The 22096-nt window shown below is 43.5% G+C and overlaps 1 protein-coding gene across 1 annotated transcript in view; it reads left to right on the forward strand.

Moving 5' to 3' along the window:
• Window positions 1-7637: 7637 nt before the first annotated feature.
• Window positions 7638-22096, forward strand: part of kcnh1a (potassium voltage-gated channel, subfamily H (eag-related), member 1a) — a 520535-nt gene continuing 506076 nt past the window's right edge. Inside the window, exon 1 of the mRNA XM_072509739.1 lies at window positions 7638-7885. Within this exon, the coding sequence (XP_072365840.1) occupies window positions 7813-7885 (73 nt within the window). The 5' untranslated portion in view covers window positions 7638-7812. The remainder of the gene's footprint in view (window positions 7886-22096) is intronic.

Consider the following 22096-nt stretch of genomic DNA (forward strand, 5'->3'; position numbering starts at 1 on the left):
AGAGCTCTGCACCTTTAAAATGCCCAGCTGCAGTGATTTTGTAACTGGACAGTAATTATTTGGAAAAATGCTCAAAATGCATAATTATGCAATCTAAAGACAGCCTGAAAATATGTACTTTACACAATTATGCCTACTTTCTAAAATACCTTTAAGTTTTAGATGAAATGAATACACTTCCTTTAATAACATAACATATACAGCTTTATTTAAGTGTTATGTTCCTGCTTTATACAATCAGAGTGAATAGGATAAGGTTTGGCATATAGGAATTCAATGTTTGCACCAGAAATAAACTTAAGTTTTGTAAATTCCTGCAAAGAAGGTGAAGCTAAAAAAAAAAAGAGCTTGTCATTCATGCATAGAACCAACACAAATATCTTTGCTGTGACCAGCAGGACAGCAGCTGCATGCAGTGCCACTTCCCTTTCAAAGTAGATAATATAAGTGCTGGTGGTTTGAATGCTGTCAGTGAAGTATTGCTGCTGCACAGCTATACATTGATCATTCTCATCACTGACAAGCAGTTCTAGTCTAGTGATTCAAATGAGAACTGGAATGGGGAGTTATTCCACACATTGCAAATAATGGTGAGGAACTCAGAGATTTATCAAAGTACATTTGTTGCAGTATATATAAACTACTTCACCAAGCTTGCCTGATGGTTCAGTGAGTTATTCAAGACGTAGTTACATCAAACAGACAAGAGAAATGTTAAATTTAGTTTCAGTTCTGTTTTAGGATAGACAATCTCATGCACCTTTTAACTTGTATCCTAAAAGTTAACAGACTGGCACTAAAAACAGCCTCTGAGCACTGCTGTACTGTTTTTATATTTTTGTTAGATGCCCTTTCTCCTTGGAGTTGCTGGTGACTGATTTTGAAAAGAAAGCCTGTTTTTGTGCATGTGAGTATTAAGATACTCGCAGCAAAGTTACAATTTGTTTATTTGTAATTATGAGGGGAGTGCATTGTTTAGCTGTTTTTTAAATGAGGGGTGAGCCTAGGAAATTGTACCAATGTAGCGGCAGACCTGGGATTTGACACAAATCTAGTTGTGTGTGTCAATGTACTCGTATCATGATGTTATCTTGCATCACTATATAAATAGTTGTTAAATTGGATATGTCCAGTACATTTAGCAGGCCAAAGAGTAGGTGGTAATCCATCAAATGTTTGCAGCATTCACAAAATTTTGGATCTGATCTGTTGTTTATGTGGCAGCAGTGTGTGTATGTTCAGGAGTGCCCCGCATGGTGGATGGATTGCACATCAGGAGTCAATGGCACTCCATCATGCAAATGAGGAACAGTCAGTGTGGAAGTAGGGTGTTTCAATTGGCTTCAGCACCTCAAGATAGATGAGGAAAGTTTATAATACTGTAGTTGCCACTTTTAAATGCTATTGAGTAATTTCCACTGGAAGTGCACCTCTATGGACATCAGATGATAATGTTGATCTCCTCTTCAGCTGCATTGTCAACCAATCATAGCCACTTGCGTATGGTGCTTGAGGGCACCCATTGCCTAGAAATTATAAACCGCCATGGAATCAGTAACGTTTGGAGAGAAATGGAGGGGAGGACTTTGGCAAGAAAAAAAATACTGATTCTTTTCTTATGGATTGCGCTGGCCAAGGAGACACAGCCTGAGTGAGTGAGACACAGACAGAGTGAGAATTTGGTAATTTGGTGCAGTGAGGTAATTTGGTGAAGAGTGGGAAAAGGTGCTTTTTCCCGACTGTTTTGTTCTCTCTCTTTCTCCGGGCCTAATTTCGGGAGCCGTTCGGAGGAGGAGGAGCAGTCTCTGTGAGTATAAAAACCTAACGGTAACTTCGTTTTCCAGTTTTTTCCCCCAAAAGTGATGTCAGAGGGAAGCTGTGATCTGATTGGTTGATCTGCCCCAAATTTAAAAAAAAACACAGCTAAACTCGTAAACTTAAATTAAACTAATTAATTAATTAGTGATGGCTGGTCAGGTGATGTGCTTGAGCTGCTTGATGTGGGAGCTGGCAGATCCCATTGCGAGCTGCAGCGACCACATCTGCAGTAAGTGTTGGCTGCTCGAAGAGCTCCGGCTCAGAGTTGATGAGCTGGAGTCTGAGCTTCAAACACTGAGGCACATCTGGGAGGGGGAGACTTACCTGGACACTGTGTTTCAGGAGGCAGTCACACCTGTCAGAGTAAGTAGTTTAAATCCTGCCAGTGGCCAGGGACAGCAGGGTGTGACTGCAAGTCAGGCAGGTAAAGGGAACCAGCAGTCAGGAACTCAGGAGCCTCAGCCCTTGACCCTGTCCAACAGGTATGAAGCACTTGCTCCCTGTGTGGATGGCGAACAGGGCTGCAGGAAGGATGAGTCAGCTGACCAAGGCACCATGGTTCAGCAGGCCATTCAGGGGAGTAAATAGGCAAGTTGTAGTTGTAGGGGATTCTATTGTCAGGGGGATAGATAGTATCCTTTGTGAGCAGGATAAAGAGTCCCGCATGGTATGTTGCCTGCCCGGTGCTAGGGTGCGGGACATCTCTGACCGGCTTGAAAGGATACTGGAGAGGGAGGGGGAGGATCCAGTTGTTGTAGTCCATGTCGGTACCAACAACATAGGCAAGTCTAGAAAAGAGGACCTGTTTAGAGATTATAAAGAGCTAGGATTCAAATTAAAAAACAGGTCCTCAAGGGTCATAATCTCTGGATTACTGCCCGAGCCACGTGCAAATTGGCATAGGGAGGCAAGAATAAGGGAAGTTAACACGTGGCTGAAAGAGTGGTGTGGGAAAGAGGGGTTCCTTTTCATGGGACACTGGCATCAGTTTTGGGACAGGGGGGACCTATACTGTTGGGATGGTCTCCACCTGAACCGAGCTGGGACCAGTGTTCTGGCGAAAAGAGTAAATAGGACTTTCAACTAGAGATTGGGGGGGGAAGGGAAAGTCAGGGAACCAAGAGGTGAAGTAATCAGTGGGAAGCGTAGCTGCTTAGGAATACAAAAAAGCACGAAAAGACAGAACTCAGGAGAGGTTATGATAGTCCCCACCCCACAAAATATGACACAGTGTACGGAAAGGCTCAGTAAACCAACGTCCACCACACTAAGAAAACAAAAAGGGATGGTCAATAGAGAATTAAAGGTGCTATATTTAAATGCGCGCAGTGTACGGAACAAAGTAGATGAGCTTGTGGCCCAGATTGTGACTAGCAGGTATGATGTGGTAGGCATCACAGAGACGTGGTTGCAGGGGGTTCAGGACTGGCATTTAAACATCCAGGGATTCACAACCTATCGAAAAGACAGAGAGGTGGGCAGAGGGGGCGGGGTTGCCTTGTTAATTAGGAATGAAATTAAATCAATCGCAATAAACGACATAGGGTCAGATGATGTGGAGTCTGTGTGGGTAGAGTTGAGGAACCACAAAGGCAAAGAAACCACAATGGGAGTTATGTACAGGCCTCCTAACAGTGGTCAGGACCGGGGGCACAAAATGCACCACGAAATAGAAAGTGCATGTCAGAAAGGCAAGGTCACAGTGATCATGGGGGACATCAATATGCAGGTGGACTGGGTAAATAATGCTGCCAGTGGACCCAAGGAAAGGAAATTCATTGAATGTTTACAGGAGGGCTTTTTGGAACAGCTTGTGATGGAGCCCAGGAGGGAACAGGCCATTCTGGACTTAGTGTTATGTAATGAGCCAGACTTGATTAAAAATCTTAAAGTAAGGGAACACTTAAGAGGCAGTGATCATAATATGGTAGAATTCAATCTCAATTTGAAAGAAAGAAGGTAGAATCAGATGTAAAGGTGTTACAGTTAAATAAAGGTCACGACAGGGGCATGAGGGAGGAACTGACGAAAATCAACTGGGAGCAGAGCCTAGTGGGAAAGACAGTAGAACAGCAATGGCAGGAGTTCCTGGGAGTAATTGAGGACACAGTACAGAGGTTCATCCCAAAGAAAAGAAAGGTTATCAGAGGGGGGATTAGGCAGCCATGGCTGACAAAGGAAGTTAGGGAATGCATCAAAGCAAAAGAGAGAGCCTATAATGTGGCAAAGAGTAGTGGGAAGTCAGAAGATTGGGAAGGCTACGAAAACAAACAGAGGATAACAAAGAGAGAAATAAGGAAAGAGAGGATCAAATATGAAGGTAGGCTAGCCAGTAACATTAGGAATGATACTAAAAGTTTCTTTAAATACATTAAAAACAAACGGGAGGCAAAAGTAGACATTGGGCCGCTCCAAAATGACGCTGGTAATCTAGTGATGGGAGACAACGAAATAGCTGAGGAACTAAATAAGTACTTTGCATCAGTCTTCACAGTAGAAGGCATGAGTAATATCCCAACAATTCAGGAGAGTCAGGGGGCAGAGTTGAATATGGTAGCCATCACAAAGGAGAAAGTGCTAAAGAAACTAAGAGGTCTAAAAATTGATAAATCTCCGGGCCCAGATGGGCTACATCCTAGAGTTCTAAAGGAGATAGCTGAAGAAATAGTGGAGGCGTTAGTTATGATCTTTCAAAAGTCACTGGAGTCAGGGAAAGTCCCAGAGGATTGGAAAATCGCTGTTGTAACCCCCCTGTTCAAGAAGGGAACAAGGAAAAAGATGGAAAATTATAGGCCAATTAGCCTAACCTCGGTTGTTGGCAAGAGTCTAGAATCCATTGTTAAGGATGAGATTTCTAAATTCTTGGAAGTGCAGGGTCGGATTAGGACAAGTCAGCATGGATTTAGTAAGGGGAGGTCGTGCCTGACAAACCTGTTAGAGTTCTTTGAAGAGATAACAAATAGTTTAGACCAAGGAGAGCCAATGGATGCTATCTATCTTGACTTCCAAAAGGCCTTTGATAAGGTGCCTCACGGGAGACTGCTGAGTAAAATAAGGGCCCATGGTATTCGAGGCAAGGTACTAACATGGATTGACGATTGGCTGTCAGGCAGAAGGCAGAGAGTTGGGATAAAAGGTTCTTTTTCGGAATGGCAACCGGTGACGAGTGGTGTCCCGCAGGGTTCAGTGTTGGGGCCACAGCTGTTCTCTTTATATATTAACGATCTAGATGACGGGACTGGGGGCATTCTGGCTAAGTTTGCCGATGATACAAAGATAGGTGGAGGGGCAGGTAGTATGGAGGAGGTGGGGAGGCTGCAGAAAGATTTAGACAGTTTAGGAGAGTGGTCCAAGAAATGGCTGATGAAATTCAACGTGGGCAAGTGCGAGGTCTTGCACTTTGGAAAAAAGAATAGAGGCATGGACTATTTTCAAACGGTGACAAAATTCATAATGCTGAAGTGCAAAGGGACTTGGGAGTCCTAGTCCAGGATTCTCTAAAGGTAAACTTGCAGGTTGAGTCCGTAATTAAGAAAGCAAATGCAATGTTGTCATTTATCTCAAGAGGCTTGGAATATAAAAGCAGGGATGTACTTCTGAAGCTTTATAAAGCATTAGTTAGGCCCCATTTAGAATACTGTGAGCAATTTTGGGCCCCACACCTCAGGAAGGACATACTGGCACTGGAGTGGGTCCAGCGGAGATTCACACGGATGATCCCAGGAATGGTAGGCCTAACATACGATGAACGTCTGAGGATCCTGGGATTATATTCATTGGAGTTTAGGAGGTTGAGGGGAGATCTAATAGAAACTTACAAGATAATGAATGGCTTAGATAGGGTGGACGTAGGGAAGTTGTTTCCATTAGCAGGGGAGACTAGGACCCGGGGGCACAGCCTTAGAATAAAAGGGAGTCACTTTAGAACAGAGATGAGGAGAACTTTCTTCAGCCAGAGAGTGGTGGGTCTGTGGAATTCATTGCCACAGAGGGCGGTGGAGGCCGGGACGTTGAATGTCTTTCAGACAGAAGTTGATAAATTCTTGATTTCTTGAGGAATTAAGGGCTATGGAGAGAGAGCGGGTAAATGGAGTTGAAATCAGCCATGATTGAATGGTGGAGTGGACTCGATGGGCCGAATGGCCTTATTTCCGCTCCTATGTCTTATGGTCTTATATGCGCGCAGTGGACGAGTCACTGCCTTTCCAAGTAGAAAGCGACGCTTCAGATGTCGCCCTTGCCGTCACTCTAAACCAGGCAGGTAGACCCGTGGCATTCTTTTCCCGCACCCTTCATGCCTTGGAAATTCGATGGGCCGAATGGCCTTACTTCCGCTCCTATGTCTTATGGTCTTATGGATAGTTACATTTTAAAAAATCAAATTAGAGTAATTTGAACAAACAAATTGAGCTCCTCATGAGCTGTCAAATAATTCTGTATTGAATGCACTGTATTGTAACGTGCAGTTATACAGATTTATATAGAACCAGTGCTTGGAAGCAGCCCTGATACAGATACAAGAATGCTCCTCAATTTTTCCTTTGAAAGGAAAAAAATGAAGAGTTTGGTAAATTGTAAGAGGCAAAATCATAGTGAGGATTTCATCATTTATAATCTTTTTATGTCATTTTGTTCGGTGCAACATCGTGGGCCAAAGGGCCTGTACTGCGCTGTATTGTTCTATGTTCTATGTAGGTTAGATGGCTTTTGTTTCGGTGCAACATCGTGGGCCGAAGGGCCTGTACTGCGCTGTATTGTTCTATGTTCCTTTAAAAGATCCCTTGAAACATTCAATAAAGTGAACAGCCTAAAAATAGAAGGGGAAGGTAAATATTACCCTACCTGCATTAAGAGGAATGGACTACACTCGTTGTCCATTAGTGTGAGCTGTTAATACACATTTATTAGTCGCTGTTCTAGAGTTAATGTACATTCTTGTTAAATACGGCCATCATGATGCTGATGCAGGTGGTTGGAGTCGGGGTATGCACTTGGACTATGCTCGTTCTCTGTCACCACGCAGAGTTTAGTGTATGCAAATTGCACTGCAACTGGCCATTCATTCTCGTATTGAGTTGTATCCCTAGATTTGGATTTTAATAAGTGTGCCACTGGCAGACACCCCAAGGTTGGTCACCTCATAGCTAAGCACATACTAATAATATTGACTGAGGGCGCTGTGCGCATTAAATGCAAGTTACAGAGAAGTATGAATTCGAAAACGTGCATTTGTCCATCAAAACCCTTCTTTCCAATGTACTGTGTACAGTTGGCCAATTACGGAATGTACCCCACCCCCAGGAGATAACTGAAGAAAACTCCAGAGTATCACTCTGGAATCTACCTTGTCAACCCTGGCCCACTTTTCTGTCCATGAGGAACATTCTCAGAATACTGTCTACACGCTTTGGAGCTCTTGATCTTTTAGGAGATGCAGCAGGTTACCCTTCTCCACGGCACTTGTTTGGATGTATTTGTAAGGGAGAAAACAGGCAGCTTTGATGAAATGTAATTGCCAAGTCTACAATCATTTTAGAAAGACGGTTCCATTTTGGAGGGAGGGAAACTGGACACACTTGGAGACGCTGAAGATGCCCGAAGTGGTTCTCGGGTGGATGTATGCACATGCGCGGGAGGGGATGATGGATTTGGGGGGGGGGGGGGGGGTGAAGGGAAGTCTTGTGTTCCGGATCAATCCACTCCTGCAGTGCCGCCTCTGCTGGGGCGAGAAGAGTGGAGGGGCCGCGCGCTCCCAGGCTCGCTCCCGCCTCGGACCTGGCGCACGCCGCCGACGCGCGTCCCCGCGGCGCGCGTGCGTGTGTGAGAGAGGTGGGCGGTGAGAGCCGCGGAACGAGGAGGGGAGGTTACGGCTGAGCTCGGAGCTGCACGCATTGTCTGCGCCGTTACCATGAGCAGGGAAGATCGAGAGCTGCAGCCTGTGTCCCGCTCTCCCCATCACTGCAGCACTACCGTCAGACCCACCGAGGAGAGAGCATGGCGGGGGGAAGGAAAGGACTTGTTGCCCCTCAGAACACTTTTTTGGAAAATATTGTCAGGCGCTCCAATGGTAAGTGGGAAGAGGCTCCCAATCGGCGCTCTTAAAAGTTAGTTTTTAAAAAAAAAAGCAGGGTGAGAAAGTGCAATGTTGTTTTTCTTCCCAAGATGACAAAGCTGCCACGGGGAGGTCTCTCGCTCTTTGTGAACTGATAAACAAATACCCCAGAGAAGTGTCATTACTGCTGATTCTAGTTTTTGGAAAATAAAAGGTTCACGATGACGATTTGTGTTACAGTGTGAATACAGTAGTGTACAGGGTTGCTGTCCACCTTCTGCTGGGATGGCAGACCGTGCAAGTGCAGCAACTGGATTGCATGTCTTGACCTGAATTGTAGTCATCTGAATATCGACAACCCTGTGGCAGAAATGCTTTTAAAACGCGCGATTTGAAATGCATGTGCATCCTGCAGTGTTTAAGATTGGTGGACACTCAATGCAGCAGCTAGCCAGCCGGCCAGTCTGCAAACGCTGCAAGTTTTTTTTGCAATCGAGAGACGCAAACTCTCTCCGGGATGGAGGGAGGAATGCTGCAGCTGTGAATATTGGACGTTCGAAACATTGGAACAAAAATAAATAGATTGAAGCATTTCTCCGTTTTCTGAATGCGACAAAATAACCCGGGTCCGGTTTAGTAAGCTCCCGAACAGCAGGATGGTTTATTTTGACAAATCCCATGCTCAAAGTGGCAGTAATTCTGGCATCATTAGCTTGGTTTTCTATTTTTGTTATTTATTTCACTCGAAAGAAAGATGCACACTTTCACCGGAGAAAAAGCACAAATCTTCCCCTTTATCAGAGTCAGCGGATTTGATCATTGAGGAAATCGAGCAGAGCCATGGACATACATGGACCGATCGTTGTAATGTTGGCATAGTGTTAGCATGTTTCTCGAGTAATTGCCGTAGGATAGCGAATACTATAGAAATACGTTCAGCACACAGCGACACGACCCGATCAAAGGGGAGCACTGTTTTTAGGTGCGAGTTATTTGGGGTTCGTGCGTTGGGTTTTCGTTCCAGAGGGTTTATTTACTATCAGTGCCTGGGAAGGAATTATCAGATAGTTGTGGGGGAAAAAACATTGCACAGATCGGGCGATTCTAGAACTATTCGTGCGATCTAGTTTCAACTTCGATTTGTTGGCAAATGAAAATAGTTGCTGAAGGTGCGATATTTCGACGGATCGTAATACTCATTTAATTTGGGCTGCAATTCTACAATCCTTATATTTTGTCATGCTAATACTTCAGAGCCATATCTCAGTGTCAAGGTTTTAAAGGAATTTTTTGAACAAATTATCTCTTTCGGGCACAAGCTTTCTGTACAGTTTTGGGATATATTTTACAAACTTCAATTCGCAAGGGAAAACTTGTCTTAAAAACATATATGTGCATTATCTTTGACCCATATTCTAAAATTTAGAATACATATACTTCATAGTATATTTGCAGCTGATTGGGAAACCCTTTTGATGATACTTGTTTATGTTGAGAAGGGCTCTTCAGCTTTGATTCTGTTTTCTTAGGCTTATTGTCAGTCAGCACTGAGGGTCTGTGATCCAGACAGAATCTAAGATCAGTGAGGGCTCTTGAGTCTGTTGAAAGATCAGATAAAATTTTACTGTGGCTAATAAATCTGGAAGTGTTTGCCTTGCCGAGGAAATGTGACTAATGTTTTTTGTCCCATGTTTTTACGCACTTGTCCTCGATGAGTTTGTTTTCAGCGTGGCTGTGAATATTCGTATTGAGGAATATTGTGAAGGGTTTATGAGCAGATGTTTTGTGTTATTGTGCAAATTGTTTGACAAGCTGAATCATTATAGCAGATTTTAACCTGAGAAAAGAGAATGGAAGCACGAGTTGAGAACTGAACTTTTTATTTTATCCTGGGTTACCTATTCTGGCATACAATTTGCTGGGATATTCTCTGTAGCTAGAAGCCTACAATACTGGTTTCACCACGTCCACATTATTATAGGCAAACAATTTTGCCCCACTGTTTGTGAGATGGTAATTAAGGTTGTTTGTTTGATGTTTTAGGGATGACTTTTATGTTCAGGTTTTGTTTGTAAATTGGAAAACAAAATCGTTACTTTTTCACCGCATAACTCTGTATCAGGAATCAGTAGGCTGATTATTATATAGAAGTGATCTGATTGACAAAAGAGAATCAATGAATGGTAAGGTCACATTCCGAGCAGACCAGAAGCAATATAATGTAGGTTCTTAAACAGACCCTGGGGGTTCTGTTTTCTTTTGTCCTGCTGACTGATAGCTGTAATGTGAATGCCAACATGTTTGATACTAGACTGGAACTTTGAGCTGATTGGAAGACTTGACTGAATCCCATGCTGTATTTAGCTCTCCATCTCCTAATCTACAGTATAATGGAATATCTATCATAAACAAAACTGCTAACATGTCAATCTAAATTATGTTTTACTCAATCAGGCTTTGTTTGGGGTTGCGCACACATTTTAAAATCAAAAACTAAAATGAATATTTTGGTACCAAGTCTTTTTGTAGAACAAAGTGATAAATCACTGGTATATTGTAGAACAGGTCTGTTTAAAAATAAATACATTCTCAAAAAGGTTTTCCTTGATGAAACACAGTCAAACCTATTGGCTTTATAAAGTAATACATTTACAAAACTCATGTTAATAGTTAATTGCATATTGACTTAGTGTTTGTTAATGGGCTGTCTTTATAAGTTATGATTGCCTCATTTTGGTAGAAAAGAGTAATTTGTTTAAGAGTAGACAGAAATAACTGTGATTTTCAAACATTCAGCAGTATTGAAAGAGACAGGCGCAGTGACAGAAGGTAGAACAAGAAACAGGAATTAAACCATGGCACACATTCTGTGAAGACAACAGTAGCATTTTTCTGTTGAACACTGATAAAAAAACAATTGCATAGACACCGTCTGGAGATGATGAGTTCTAGCTTTTTTCTTGTTTCTCTCGACTAATAATTTATGCTGCTGTATTGTTTAGCTTAACAATTCTAAGGGTTTATCAGTTAAGTAAAGAGCTGCTAAAACTCTTCCTGCCATGATTAGTTAAAGGAACTGTTTTTTTTACATTTCTGTGGGCATCAACAAAGATCTTTCCCTCATAATATTTGAACACACATATCTACATTTTTCTTTGAATATGGAATAGCAGGAAGTATTTATCAGGGAAGACCAAAATGCCATGTCCTCATCTGCAAAAGGTTCACAATCAGTCATCTCTGTTTTGTTAGCTCCATACCTGGGCAAATTTACCTTGTCCCATTCTATTTCTAGTAGTTTCCTCCAGTATACACTCCTATATCTACATTTTATTCACGACTCTATGCAGAGGGCTGCTCCTATGAAGTTGAAATTTAACCTGTTGTGCCCTTTATATGGGCAGAAAATGGCGCAGAGAGGTCCAACCTTCAGAACAGCATCAGAAACATGTTCCCCTTGATAAACTGGTGCTGGTAATCTAGAGATGTCCTTAGCCTCAGTTCAAAACAGCTATTAGGCTCCTTGAATATGTGCATCTGATTCCTAACACCCATTCAGAACCCCTTTTCAAAATTGGTCGAAAACTAGGCAGACCTTGCATTGTAGAAGCGTGGATCCACAGAGGCCTAGTCGGTGGACCTTTAAGATACTTTAGAGGTCGCTAAAGACCAGGTAAGGGTTTTTTTAAAGTAAATTTTTATAACCAACTTTAATGTGGATTCAGGAAGAGCCCCTTTCCAACTGTCTCTCTGACCCCTTAGAACCCATCTGAGGGCTATTTTCAACATCACAGAGGCCTGACATTTGCTGCTCTACTGGAGAGCTGCCCAGGAATGTGTGGTTGGTGTCCACATCTCTTTGGACTTATTAAAATAAGGCCCAGTTTGATCTGGTCTTGGGCCATTCACTTGCAGGAATTATTCCCTGCACTCAGTTCACAGTAACTTACTTTTCACTGTACCTCGGGTACACGTGACAATAAACAAATGCAAGATCCAAGAACTTAGTGAGCATGAATTATTTTCTACTATTATGTTCCTGCCCAGTGCTTCCGCCTGAATCTCTCCATCATTACAACTAAAATCTGTTTTAAGGTTCTTCTCTTTAATTGTGCCTTTGCCCCTACGAGTACTTTTCCCCTTTTTCCCTCCCTGATTGGTATCATCTTTTGATCTGCCAGCCTGTCTATGTGTGGGGAATATTATTGAAGTTGTTTTTTCCTCCGGCGTTTGCTTTGTCTAGACATAAATTTACATATTCTGTGTATCTTTGTATTAGTAAGATAAATGAAGTAGGATACTAAATCCCTATCAGGACAATCACTCAACAATGGGCATGAGATGATTGGGTCGAAAACAAAGCGTTAGCCATCTAATCTCAGACTGTAATGTTGGTATTCCTTGTTCTATAGTTGATCAGATATAACAAATGTTTCTAGAAAGTTTTACTTTGATCATAATTTAAAATAAAGTCTGTGACATCACACTCTTATCGGGCCTTAATGGGATATAGAAGGTGAAAATACTATTCTCAGCCTTAGAATGAAACACATTGACTCTCTGAGGGAATGTGCTACCCTGCAGCAGTATCTCTGATTTGGATTGAATTGGATTGGATTTGTTTATTGTCACGTGTACCGAGGTACAGTGAAAAGTATTTTTCTGCGAGCAGCTCAACAGATCATTAAGTACATGGGAAGAAAAGGGAATAAAAGAAAATACATAATAGGGCCACACAACATATACAATGTAACTACATAAGCACTGGCATCGGATGAAGCATACAGGGTGTAGTGTTAATGAAGTCAGTCCATAAGAGGGTCATTTAGGAGTCTGGTGACAGTGGGAAAGAAGCTGTTTTTGAGTCTGTTCGTGCGTGTTCTCAGACTTCTGTATCTCCTGCCCGATGGAAGAAGTTGGAAGAGTGAGTAAGCCGGGTGGGAGGGATCTTTGATTATACTGCCCGCTTTCCCCAAGCAGCGGGAGGTGCAGATGGAGTCAATGGATGGGAGGCAGATTTGTGTTATGGACTGGGCGGTGTTCATGACTCTCTGAAGTTTCTTGCGGTCCTGGGCCGAGCAGTTGCCATACCAGGCTGTGATGCAGCCCGATAGGATGCTTTCTATGGTGCATCTGTAAAAGTTGGTAAGAATCAATGTGGACATGCCGAATTTCCTTAGTTTCCTGAGGAAGTATAGGCGCTGTTGTGTTTTCTTAGTGGTAGCGTCGACGTGGGTGGACCAGGACAGATTTTTGGAGATGTGCACCCCTAGGAATTTGAAACTGCTAACCATCTCCACCTCGGCTCCGTTGATGCTGACAGGGGTGTGTACAGTACTTTGCTTCCTGAAGTCAATTACCAGCTTTTTAGTTTTGCTGGCATTGAGGGAGAGATTGTTGTCACTACACCACTCCACTAGATTCTCTATCTCCCTCCTGTATTCGGACTCGTCGTTATTCGAGATCCGGCCCACTATGGTCGTATCGTCAGCAAACTCGTAGATGGAGTTGGAACCAAGTTTTGCCACGCAGTCGTGCGTGTACAGGGAGTAGAGTAGGGGGCTAAGTACGCAGCCTTGCGGGGTGCCGGTGTTGAGGACTATTGTGGAGGAGGTGTTGTTGTTCATTCTTACTGATTGTGGTCTGTTGGTCAGAAAATCGAGGATCCAGTTGCAGAGTGGGGAGCCAAGTCCTAGGTTTTGGAGCTTTGATATGAGCTTGGCTGGGATTATGGTGTTGAAGGTGGAGCTGTAGTCAATAAATAGGAGCCTAATGTAGGAGTCCTTGTAAGAGATTTGATGCTAGTTGAAATTATGCCAAGCACAAAGCAATTCTGAGTTCATGTACTTGGGTGTATAGCTATTGCTACTGCCCTCCTGACAGTTTTTTGATGTTTGTAGGGAGTGGTTGAGAGTTTCTCCTTTCTCCAACATTAAAGAATTGAAAATAAAGTTTTTCTGACACTCAATAGATTACAAGACGACTCTATGAAGTCAATGGAAATAAAAATCAGAGAGGTATTAAATGGGTTGCTGACACTATATCACACAAAATCAAAATGACGTATTTTCCCCAACTCCCATTTACCTTTCCACACAACACTAATCCTCCTGATATTGTTTACAAAATAAAGATATAACAAGGTCCAAATGAAGATAAAATAACATTTTCTCAAGAAATTGATGGGCTAGATTTTGCTGTTAAAATGGGTTGCTGTACTCATCATGCCGTTACACCATTAGTTTTGTAAAAATCAGCATTTTTTTGACAGGCCTCACCAATGAAATGTAGTACATATTGTAAAGCTGCTGTATTTACATGGTAGATGCAAACTAGACCCACTGCAAATTTTTAAGGCTAGTCATTAATTACAAGCATAATTATACCTTTAACAATGTGGTAAGTTTTTTTTAGAAAATATGTTATTGAAGCATTTGTAATTTTCACAGTTTAACACATTAACATTTCTTAAAAGAAAAAACCTGCGTGGGCCGGCGCACGCAAAAAACCTAAAAAACAATGTCCCCTACTGCCCATGCCCTATTCCCTAATTACCCGTATACTGAGTTCCCTGTCCTTATCTAACACTGCCATGCCTCCTATTTTCTCCCCCCCCACTCCCCCTTACTGCTGACGTTCAATTTTTTTTTCCCCCAATTCATTTTTTTTTCCAATTAAGGGGCAATTTAGCTTGTTCAATCCACCTACCTTGCACATCTTTGGGTTGTGGGGGTGAAACCCACACAAACGGGAGAATGTGCAAACTCCACACGGACAGTGACCCAGACCCGGGATTGAACCTGGGACCTCGGCGCCGTGAGGCAACAGGGCTAACCCACTGTGCCACTGTGCTGCCCTGATGTTCAATTTTAACGTGGTATGTATTAATGATGGCCAAACAACCTCTCTGGAACTGAACTGACTTATGATAAGTCTGGTATTACATTTTCAGGTTGTAAATTATTTTATAAATAAATTATTGAAAAATGCTAGATTTTAAATTTAATTTTTTCTTGCTTTTACTTCCTGTCTTTTTCACTTAAAAGTCCTGAAAGATGTGCTTATTAGGTGAATTGGACATTCTGAATTCTCCCTCAATGTACCTGAACAGGTGCCGTAGTGTGGCAACTAGAGGTTTTCCACAGTAACTTAATTGCAGTGTTAATATAAGCCCATTTGTGACACTAATAAAGTATTATTATTATTATTTAATCTTTATTTCCCTTATTTCTCTTCTTATACCCAATTTTATATTGAATTACCAGTCCCCTTTAAGTCAACTTCTTTTCATTCCTACTGTTGACATCTCAGTAGAAAGAAATATTTGAATTTCTAAAGTGCTTTTCACAATGTCTGGCTGCCCCTCAGTGCTTTACAGCCAATGAAACACTTGTGAAGTGTAACCACGGTTTAGTGTAGGAATCCTTAAGTCTCATCGGTCAAGGAGATACCCTGTTGTTTATCTTGTTTACTCAAATGCCATATCCTCTATTTCTCTTGCTGTGCTGTTATCAGCTCGCACTGTGGGCAGCTTAGTGGGCAAAAACCTTTTGAGCTGAAGGGTGCAAGGGCAAATTTAACTCACAGTGGATGTCGTTAGATGACAGGTACGGCAAAAGCTGGTCCAATGTAATTCAACAGTCTTACGAGATAACTCAAAAGGATGGTTCTATGTTCTGGTTGTATGGAAGTTAGCTAAATATAACTTTTTGTCTGTAACCAATGTCATAATTGTCATGTTGCTTGTGTATGTTTATGAGAGCTATTTAACAATATCTCCAGCCGGTTTCAGGTAATCATGTACTGCTTTGGAACAGCATTCATAACACAATGAATCTCATTTATTGATTTTAACTGTGACTATTTTCAGGTTTGCTGGGCTTGGGCGGAAGATGGCTCTGTTGTGTGCTTTTTATAATTGGCCAATTTATCAAAAAGACTGACTATTTAACAAATTTTGTTTAGTTTCTCACAGTTCTATAACTGTTTTTCAATATCTTTGCTACCTTCCACATGTGACTAATTTGGAATTTCGATGTGGCTAATTGCAATTCTGTTGGCAAATAGAAAGTGAGTAATGGACACGAGGGCATGTGATATCAATACTTATTCACATACTTTTAACATTTTTCTTAATTTAGTAAAATAGTAAACAAAAAGAAAAGTGTATGGGTAATTTTTGATTGTCGTCTGGACATGGTTTACTTTCCTTGGATGCTACTTCTGTTATCTATTAAAAGTGAAGTTCAACATGGATGGAACTGTCGGACTTCACCACGGAAACACCAAAAATACAGCATGGAGAGGGGAGCTGTGAGTGTGGTCAGCTCAGTCAACTGGAACAAGTGCTTGAGACCAGCGGAAGAGAGCAAGCCCAATTATATCCATTCCAACAGGGCACATCATGGCAAAGGGCAAATACCATCCAATAAATTTTGGATTGAGAACAGAGGTGGTTATTGCGTATCTTGTGTGTGTCAAAGTCAAGATACTGCTTGCAACTGGTGGACAACACATAGAAGTTCCACAAAGATGTGGAATGATTGTTAAATCCATGCCAGAATTCCAAACTTTGCTGAAAGAGGGTACAAAGTTTTGTACTAAATTGTGGTAGATGTTTAAATAAATACAAAGATGCAGTACATTTACTTGGATTGTGGTTGAGGAGTTTTCAACTAAATTTAGTGCACGTGACTAATGGTGTTGCAATAGCTGCACCTATGGCTAGTCATTGATTTATATCGTACAACAGCATTCTATGGGATGCAAAAGGAGTCTTGAGACTAACTTCTGAATAAGAGAAACGCTAATTGTTAAATGCTATGAAATTCAAAAAACGTATCACAATATTTCTTGCTGCTGTCATATTTGATGTTTATTATATAGAATATACAGCACAGAAGCAGATCATTCAGAATAATTAGTCTGTGTTGTTCATCTTCCACATGTGCCACCTCCCATTGCAATTACATATTTTCAGAATATCTATCCCTTTTTCTCTTGTACGTAGATGGTTTCCTTTTGAAAGCATCAAAGCAATTCCCTCAAACACTTCCGATGGTAGCGAGATACACATTCTAACAACTTTGACTAAATACATTTTTCCTTAAATTCTATTGGATTTATTAGTAACTAGATTGAATGTATGACTGTTGAGTTCTGGATTTTTCTGCATTCTCTCCACTTCTACCCTGTCTAACCTGTTCATAATTTTGAAGACCTCTATTAGTTCACCTCAAAATCTTCATTTTTCGAGAAAGAAGCTCAAATCTTTTTTTTTTGTGAAATATATTTTATTAAAGTTTTTCGATCAAAAATAATTTTCCATTTTTACAACGTTGTAACAAAATGTACATTGACCGTTATTTAAACAATATATTAAACTAACAACAAGTGCAGAAAAAGAACAAGAAAAGAGAAATAATAATACTGAAAAAATAAATATAAACAACTAGGATGGAAAGAAAAACTAGGATGGAAAGAAAAAGAAGCTCAAATCTTTTAATTCGTTCCTGAAAGCTGCCTGGAATCTCTGTGAATCAATACCAAAGTCTCGCCTTTGTAAATCCTCTTTGCATTTTCTCCAGTACTTCTAGGGGCAGGATTTTTAGGATGGTGGGGTTTCCCATTCTACCACATGCATCCCTGCCAGTTTTGCCAGCTCTGCAGCCACTTGATGGAGCACTATTTCACTGTACGTGGAAGTTCTGTCCCTCACTTGGGAGGACGTCCTGTGTCAGATTGTCAAGCAGTTCTGCAGTCCCAGCAGTTCCACAAGCAACGGTGACCAGTGCTGGGACTTGCAGCCAGTCTCCAGATTCTAAATGTTGGGAGTCCAAAGAAAGGTCAGCCTAGGGATCTCACAGCGCAAACTGGAGGGACGGTCCCATGACCCGGCCTGGGTCATTGTCTGTCTGTGCCGAGTCTGCACGTTCTCCCCATGTCTGCGTGGGTTTCCTCCGGGTGCTCCGGTTTCCTCCCACAAGACCCGAAAGACGAGCTTGTTAGGTGAATTGGACATTCTGAATTCTCCCTCTGTGTGCCCGAACAGGTGCCGGAATGTGGCGACTAGGGGATTTTCACAGTAATTTCATTTCAGTGTTAATGTAAGCCTACTTGTGACACTATAAAGATTATTATGAGGAGGAGGCTGCAACAAACAGAGTGCGGGTCATGTTGGAAAGGCTGGTGAGGAGGGAATGGAGAGACGGTGGGGGAAGATCTTGGGATGGGGTGATCGAGAAAGGGGAGTGATGTAGGCGTTTTACACCCCCCATCCTGCCTGAGGTCCAAGCAGCCGTATCTGCCAAGCTACTCCACCTGTCCCTTACTTCCTCACACCAGCCTCAAAATTATAGTCGGGTGAGAAGCAGCCCTTAAATGGCCTCAGTTGGGAGGAGGGCGGCTGCGCCACATTTTGACTTGCCTGCCACATGCCACTGCCTCCCCCCTCCCTGATAGAATTTCTGGGGATGAGTAGGTAGGAACTGTGAAAGTCACTTGGAGAATTTACCTCCCCTCGCCTTGCAATTCCAACGGCGACAGCCGGTAAAATTCTTCTCTACCTTTATTTTATGGTATGGAGGTCAGAACTGTGTAGAGCAGTCAAAAGTGCAGCCTGTCCAGGATCCTGTTAAATTTCAGATAACATCAATACTTTTGAATGTTTTACCTCTAGAAATGAATCCTTGTGCTTTGTTAACTAGCCTTTGCTAACCTGTGATGCTGCTCTTAATGATTTATTCACCAGTACTTAAATCCCTTTGCTGTTCTATTTCATTCAGTTTTTTATTTACTAAAGTGTACCTTATGTTTATCAAATTAAAGATTTTTACCACAACTGCACAGAAGTTAAATTTTCTAACGTCTTCTTGTATTATATAGCATTCTTCTGAACTGTTAGCTATATGCCTCCCATTTGGTACCATCTGCAAATTTTGATAATTGGCTGGATGTTGCAGTCAGTGGTGAGTCTTTCATTAGTCTGCGAACTTTCCGTGGGCTTTTGCAGTGCAATTTGCAGTTATAATATAGCGGGGACAGTGTGGCATCCTCAACAGGGGACCGTTGTGAACTGGGCAATTCGTGGTCTGTATTCTTAACCATCTGGGTTGAAGATTCTTTCCTGTGGCAACAGTCCAAACCAAGGACTGCAATACAGAATATTTAATGCAATGCCAAACCTGACACTGAGAATAATTTGGTAAGAAGTCTTACAACACCAGGTTAAAGTCCAACAGGTTTGTTTTGAATCACTAGCTGTCGGAGCACAGCTCCTTCATCAGGTGAGTGATTTGAAACAAACCTGTTGGACTTTAACCTGGTGTTGTAAGACCTCTTACTGTGCCCACCCCAGTCCAATGCCGAAATCGCCACATCGAGAATGATTTAGCGAGGGAAGGAACAATGGGATTAAGAGACTGAGGTAAAGAAGGCAGAAAGAAAAGGCAAAACATTTTATTTTTAAAATAATCTCCAAGGATAATTTAAAAACTGTAGGAATGAGACTCCAGTTTGTAAAAGTAAACTCTCAGACTGGTTATTTAGCAGCAGTTAGACCTAGCATGCTGTTAAAAATTCACTTATACTTGATAAACACTAACTTTTTCTCCCGTTTTAGTGGATATTTATTGGCCATCTTCATGCCCTCTATCATATATTTATGATCCTTAATTTTGGATTCTCTGACAAGTAGAAACATCTCCACATCCTGATGTCTGACCTCGTAATGGAGGTAAGATAATTGTTGAAGCAGCTGAAGATGGTTGGGTCAAGGACACCATCTTGAACTTCTTCAGCGATGTATTTAGGCTGAATTGATTGGTCTTCAACAACCATAATTATCATCCCTTGTTCTAGGTATGACTCCAGCCAGTGGAGGGTTTCTTCCCTGCTTTCCATCGACTTGTATTTTGCTAGGGTTCTTGATCAAGACTGTAATGAGGACTGGGGCCAAGTGGTCTTGGTAGAACCCAAACTGGTAGCAGCTTATTGGTGAGTAAATGTCACTTGATAGCACTATTGATGATACTTTACATTACCTTGCTGATTGATAGTCAACTAATGGGGCAGTGGACGTCCAGGTGCGGCTATGCAGAGCTAGGTCGCATATTTGGTAGCTCCCGCTTGTAAGGGACTTTTGGGCTCTTTTACAGGGCCCCCACGGCATTTGTTTGACATTTCCCGGTGTGGCAAGAAGACTGCAACATTCCCCTGACAGTGTCCCCCAGGAATGTTATGTCTTTTGGCTACCAGACCCGGCAGAAACAGTAAAAGATTTGGCTGCAACAGGATAAACAGGGCCTCTTCCAGCATGCAGGCGGGGGAAGGGCAAGCTTAAAGCTGCAAACTGACCTGAGGGCCTTTATCAAAAGTGAATTCTAACAGCAGAGGGAACAACTGTGAAAAGATCTCACCAAGGCCACTGAAGAAGTGGGGACGAGGCTTCCGGTGGCGGCCATGGAGGAGTAGGTCGCGCATTCGGCAGCTCCCGTCTGGAACGGACTCTTAGACCTTTTTCAGGAGTTTCCACAGACATTTTGGGGCAGATTGGTGAAGCGAACACTGCCAAAAGGATTCCCTCTCGAGACTTTTGGGCTCTTTTCAGGGCCCCCAAGGGCACTTTTTCGAAGTTTCCCGGTGTGGTAAGGAGTTAATAATAGCTCCCCGTCAGTATATGGCTTTAACTAGGAGCGGGGTGACAAAAAACATGGTGGTGGACCAGAAGAAGGGAGGGAAGAAGGACAAAATGGCGACGGGCGGAGACCAGGCAGCGTGGAGGCAGTGGGCGGAGGAGCAACAGGAGGGTATCCAGCGCTGCCTCAGAGAGATTAAAACGGACCTGCTAGAGCCGATGAAGGCGTCTATTGATAAGCTGCTGGAGACACCGACGGCCCAGGGGGTGGCGATCCGAGAGGCTCAACAAAAGATCTCTGACAATGAGGACGAGATCTTAGTCCTGGCAGTAAAGATGGAGGCGCATGAGGCGCTCCACAAGAAATGGCAGGAGCGGTTCGAGGAGATGGAGAATCGGTCGAGGCGGAAGAATCTGTGGATTCTGGGCCTCCCAGAGGGGCTGGAGGGGCCGGACGTGGGGGCCTATGTGGTCACCATGTTGAACTCGCTGATGGGAGCGGGGTCCTTCCAGGGGCCCGTGGAGCTGGAAGGAGCCATAGAGTGTTGGCGAGGATGCCCAAGGCTAACGAGCCTCCGCGGGCGGTGCTGGTGCGGTTCCATCGGTTCGTCGATCGGGAGTGTGTGCTCAGGTGGGCCAAGAAGGAGAGGAGCAGCAGGTGGGAGAACGCGGAGGTTCAGATATATCAGGACTGGAGTGCGGAGGTGGCGAAGATGAGGGCCGGGTACAATCGAGTGAAGGCAGTGCTGCACAGGAAGGGGGTGAAGTTTGGCATGTTGCAGCCGGCGCGACTGTGGGTTACCTACAAGGACCGGCACCATTATTTTGAGTCTCCGGAGGAGGCGTGGGCCTTTGTTCAGGCCGAGAAGCAGGACACAGACTGAGGGTCGGGATGGGCGATTGGGGACTGCGGTGGATATGTTATGCCTATTTTGGGTTCGGGGGTGGGGGGGGGCCTTTGCATTGTTTTGGGTTTCTTTTTCTCTGTGTTTTTCTCTTTCGGGTTGGGGAGGGTGGATGGGGCGGGTTGGGCACTGTTTTGGTTGGTGGCGGGGCCTGGTAGGTGGAGAGCGCGGGATTTTCTTTCCCGCGCCGAAGACTGGGGGGGGGGGGGGGGGGCGGCGGGGCGAGGAAGCGAGGATTGTTTCCCGCGCTTAGAACGGAGGGGGAGAGCCTGTGAATGGGGAGCGGGAGAGGAGGGTGTGCCAAACAATGGGAGGAGTCGAAGGGGAGGCGGGAGTGGCCGGGGTCAGCTGACTTGCGGAAGTGCAATGGGGGGAGTAAACCAGCTAGGATGGGTCCTAGCCGGGGGGGGGGAATTGAGTTGCTGCTGCTAAGATCAAGGAGGAGCTGGAGCGAGTGGGGTGGGACGAGACGGGGGTATGCCGCTGTGGGGAACGGGCCAGGTGTGGGGTGCGGACACGTGGCTAGTCGGCAGGGGAGGGGGGTGGGTAGCCCCCTGATCCGGCTGATAACCTGGAATGTAAGGGGACTGAATGGGCCGGTTAAGCGGGCCCGCGTGTTCGCGCACCTGAAGGGACTCAAGGCGGATGTGGTTATGCTCCAGGAGACACACCTGAAGGTGGCAGACC

This window comes from Scyliorhinus torazame, chromosome 1 (assembly GCF_047496885.1).
Source record: "Scyliorhinus torazame isolate Kashiwa2021f chromosome 1, sScyTor2.1, whole genome shotgun sequence".
NCBI lineage: Eukaryota > Metazoa > Chordata > Chondrichthyes > Carcharhiniformes > Scyliorhinidae > Scyliorhinus > Scyliorhinus torazame.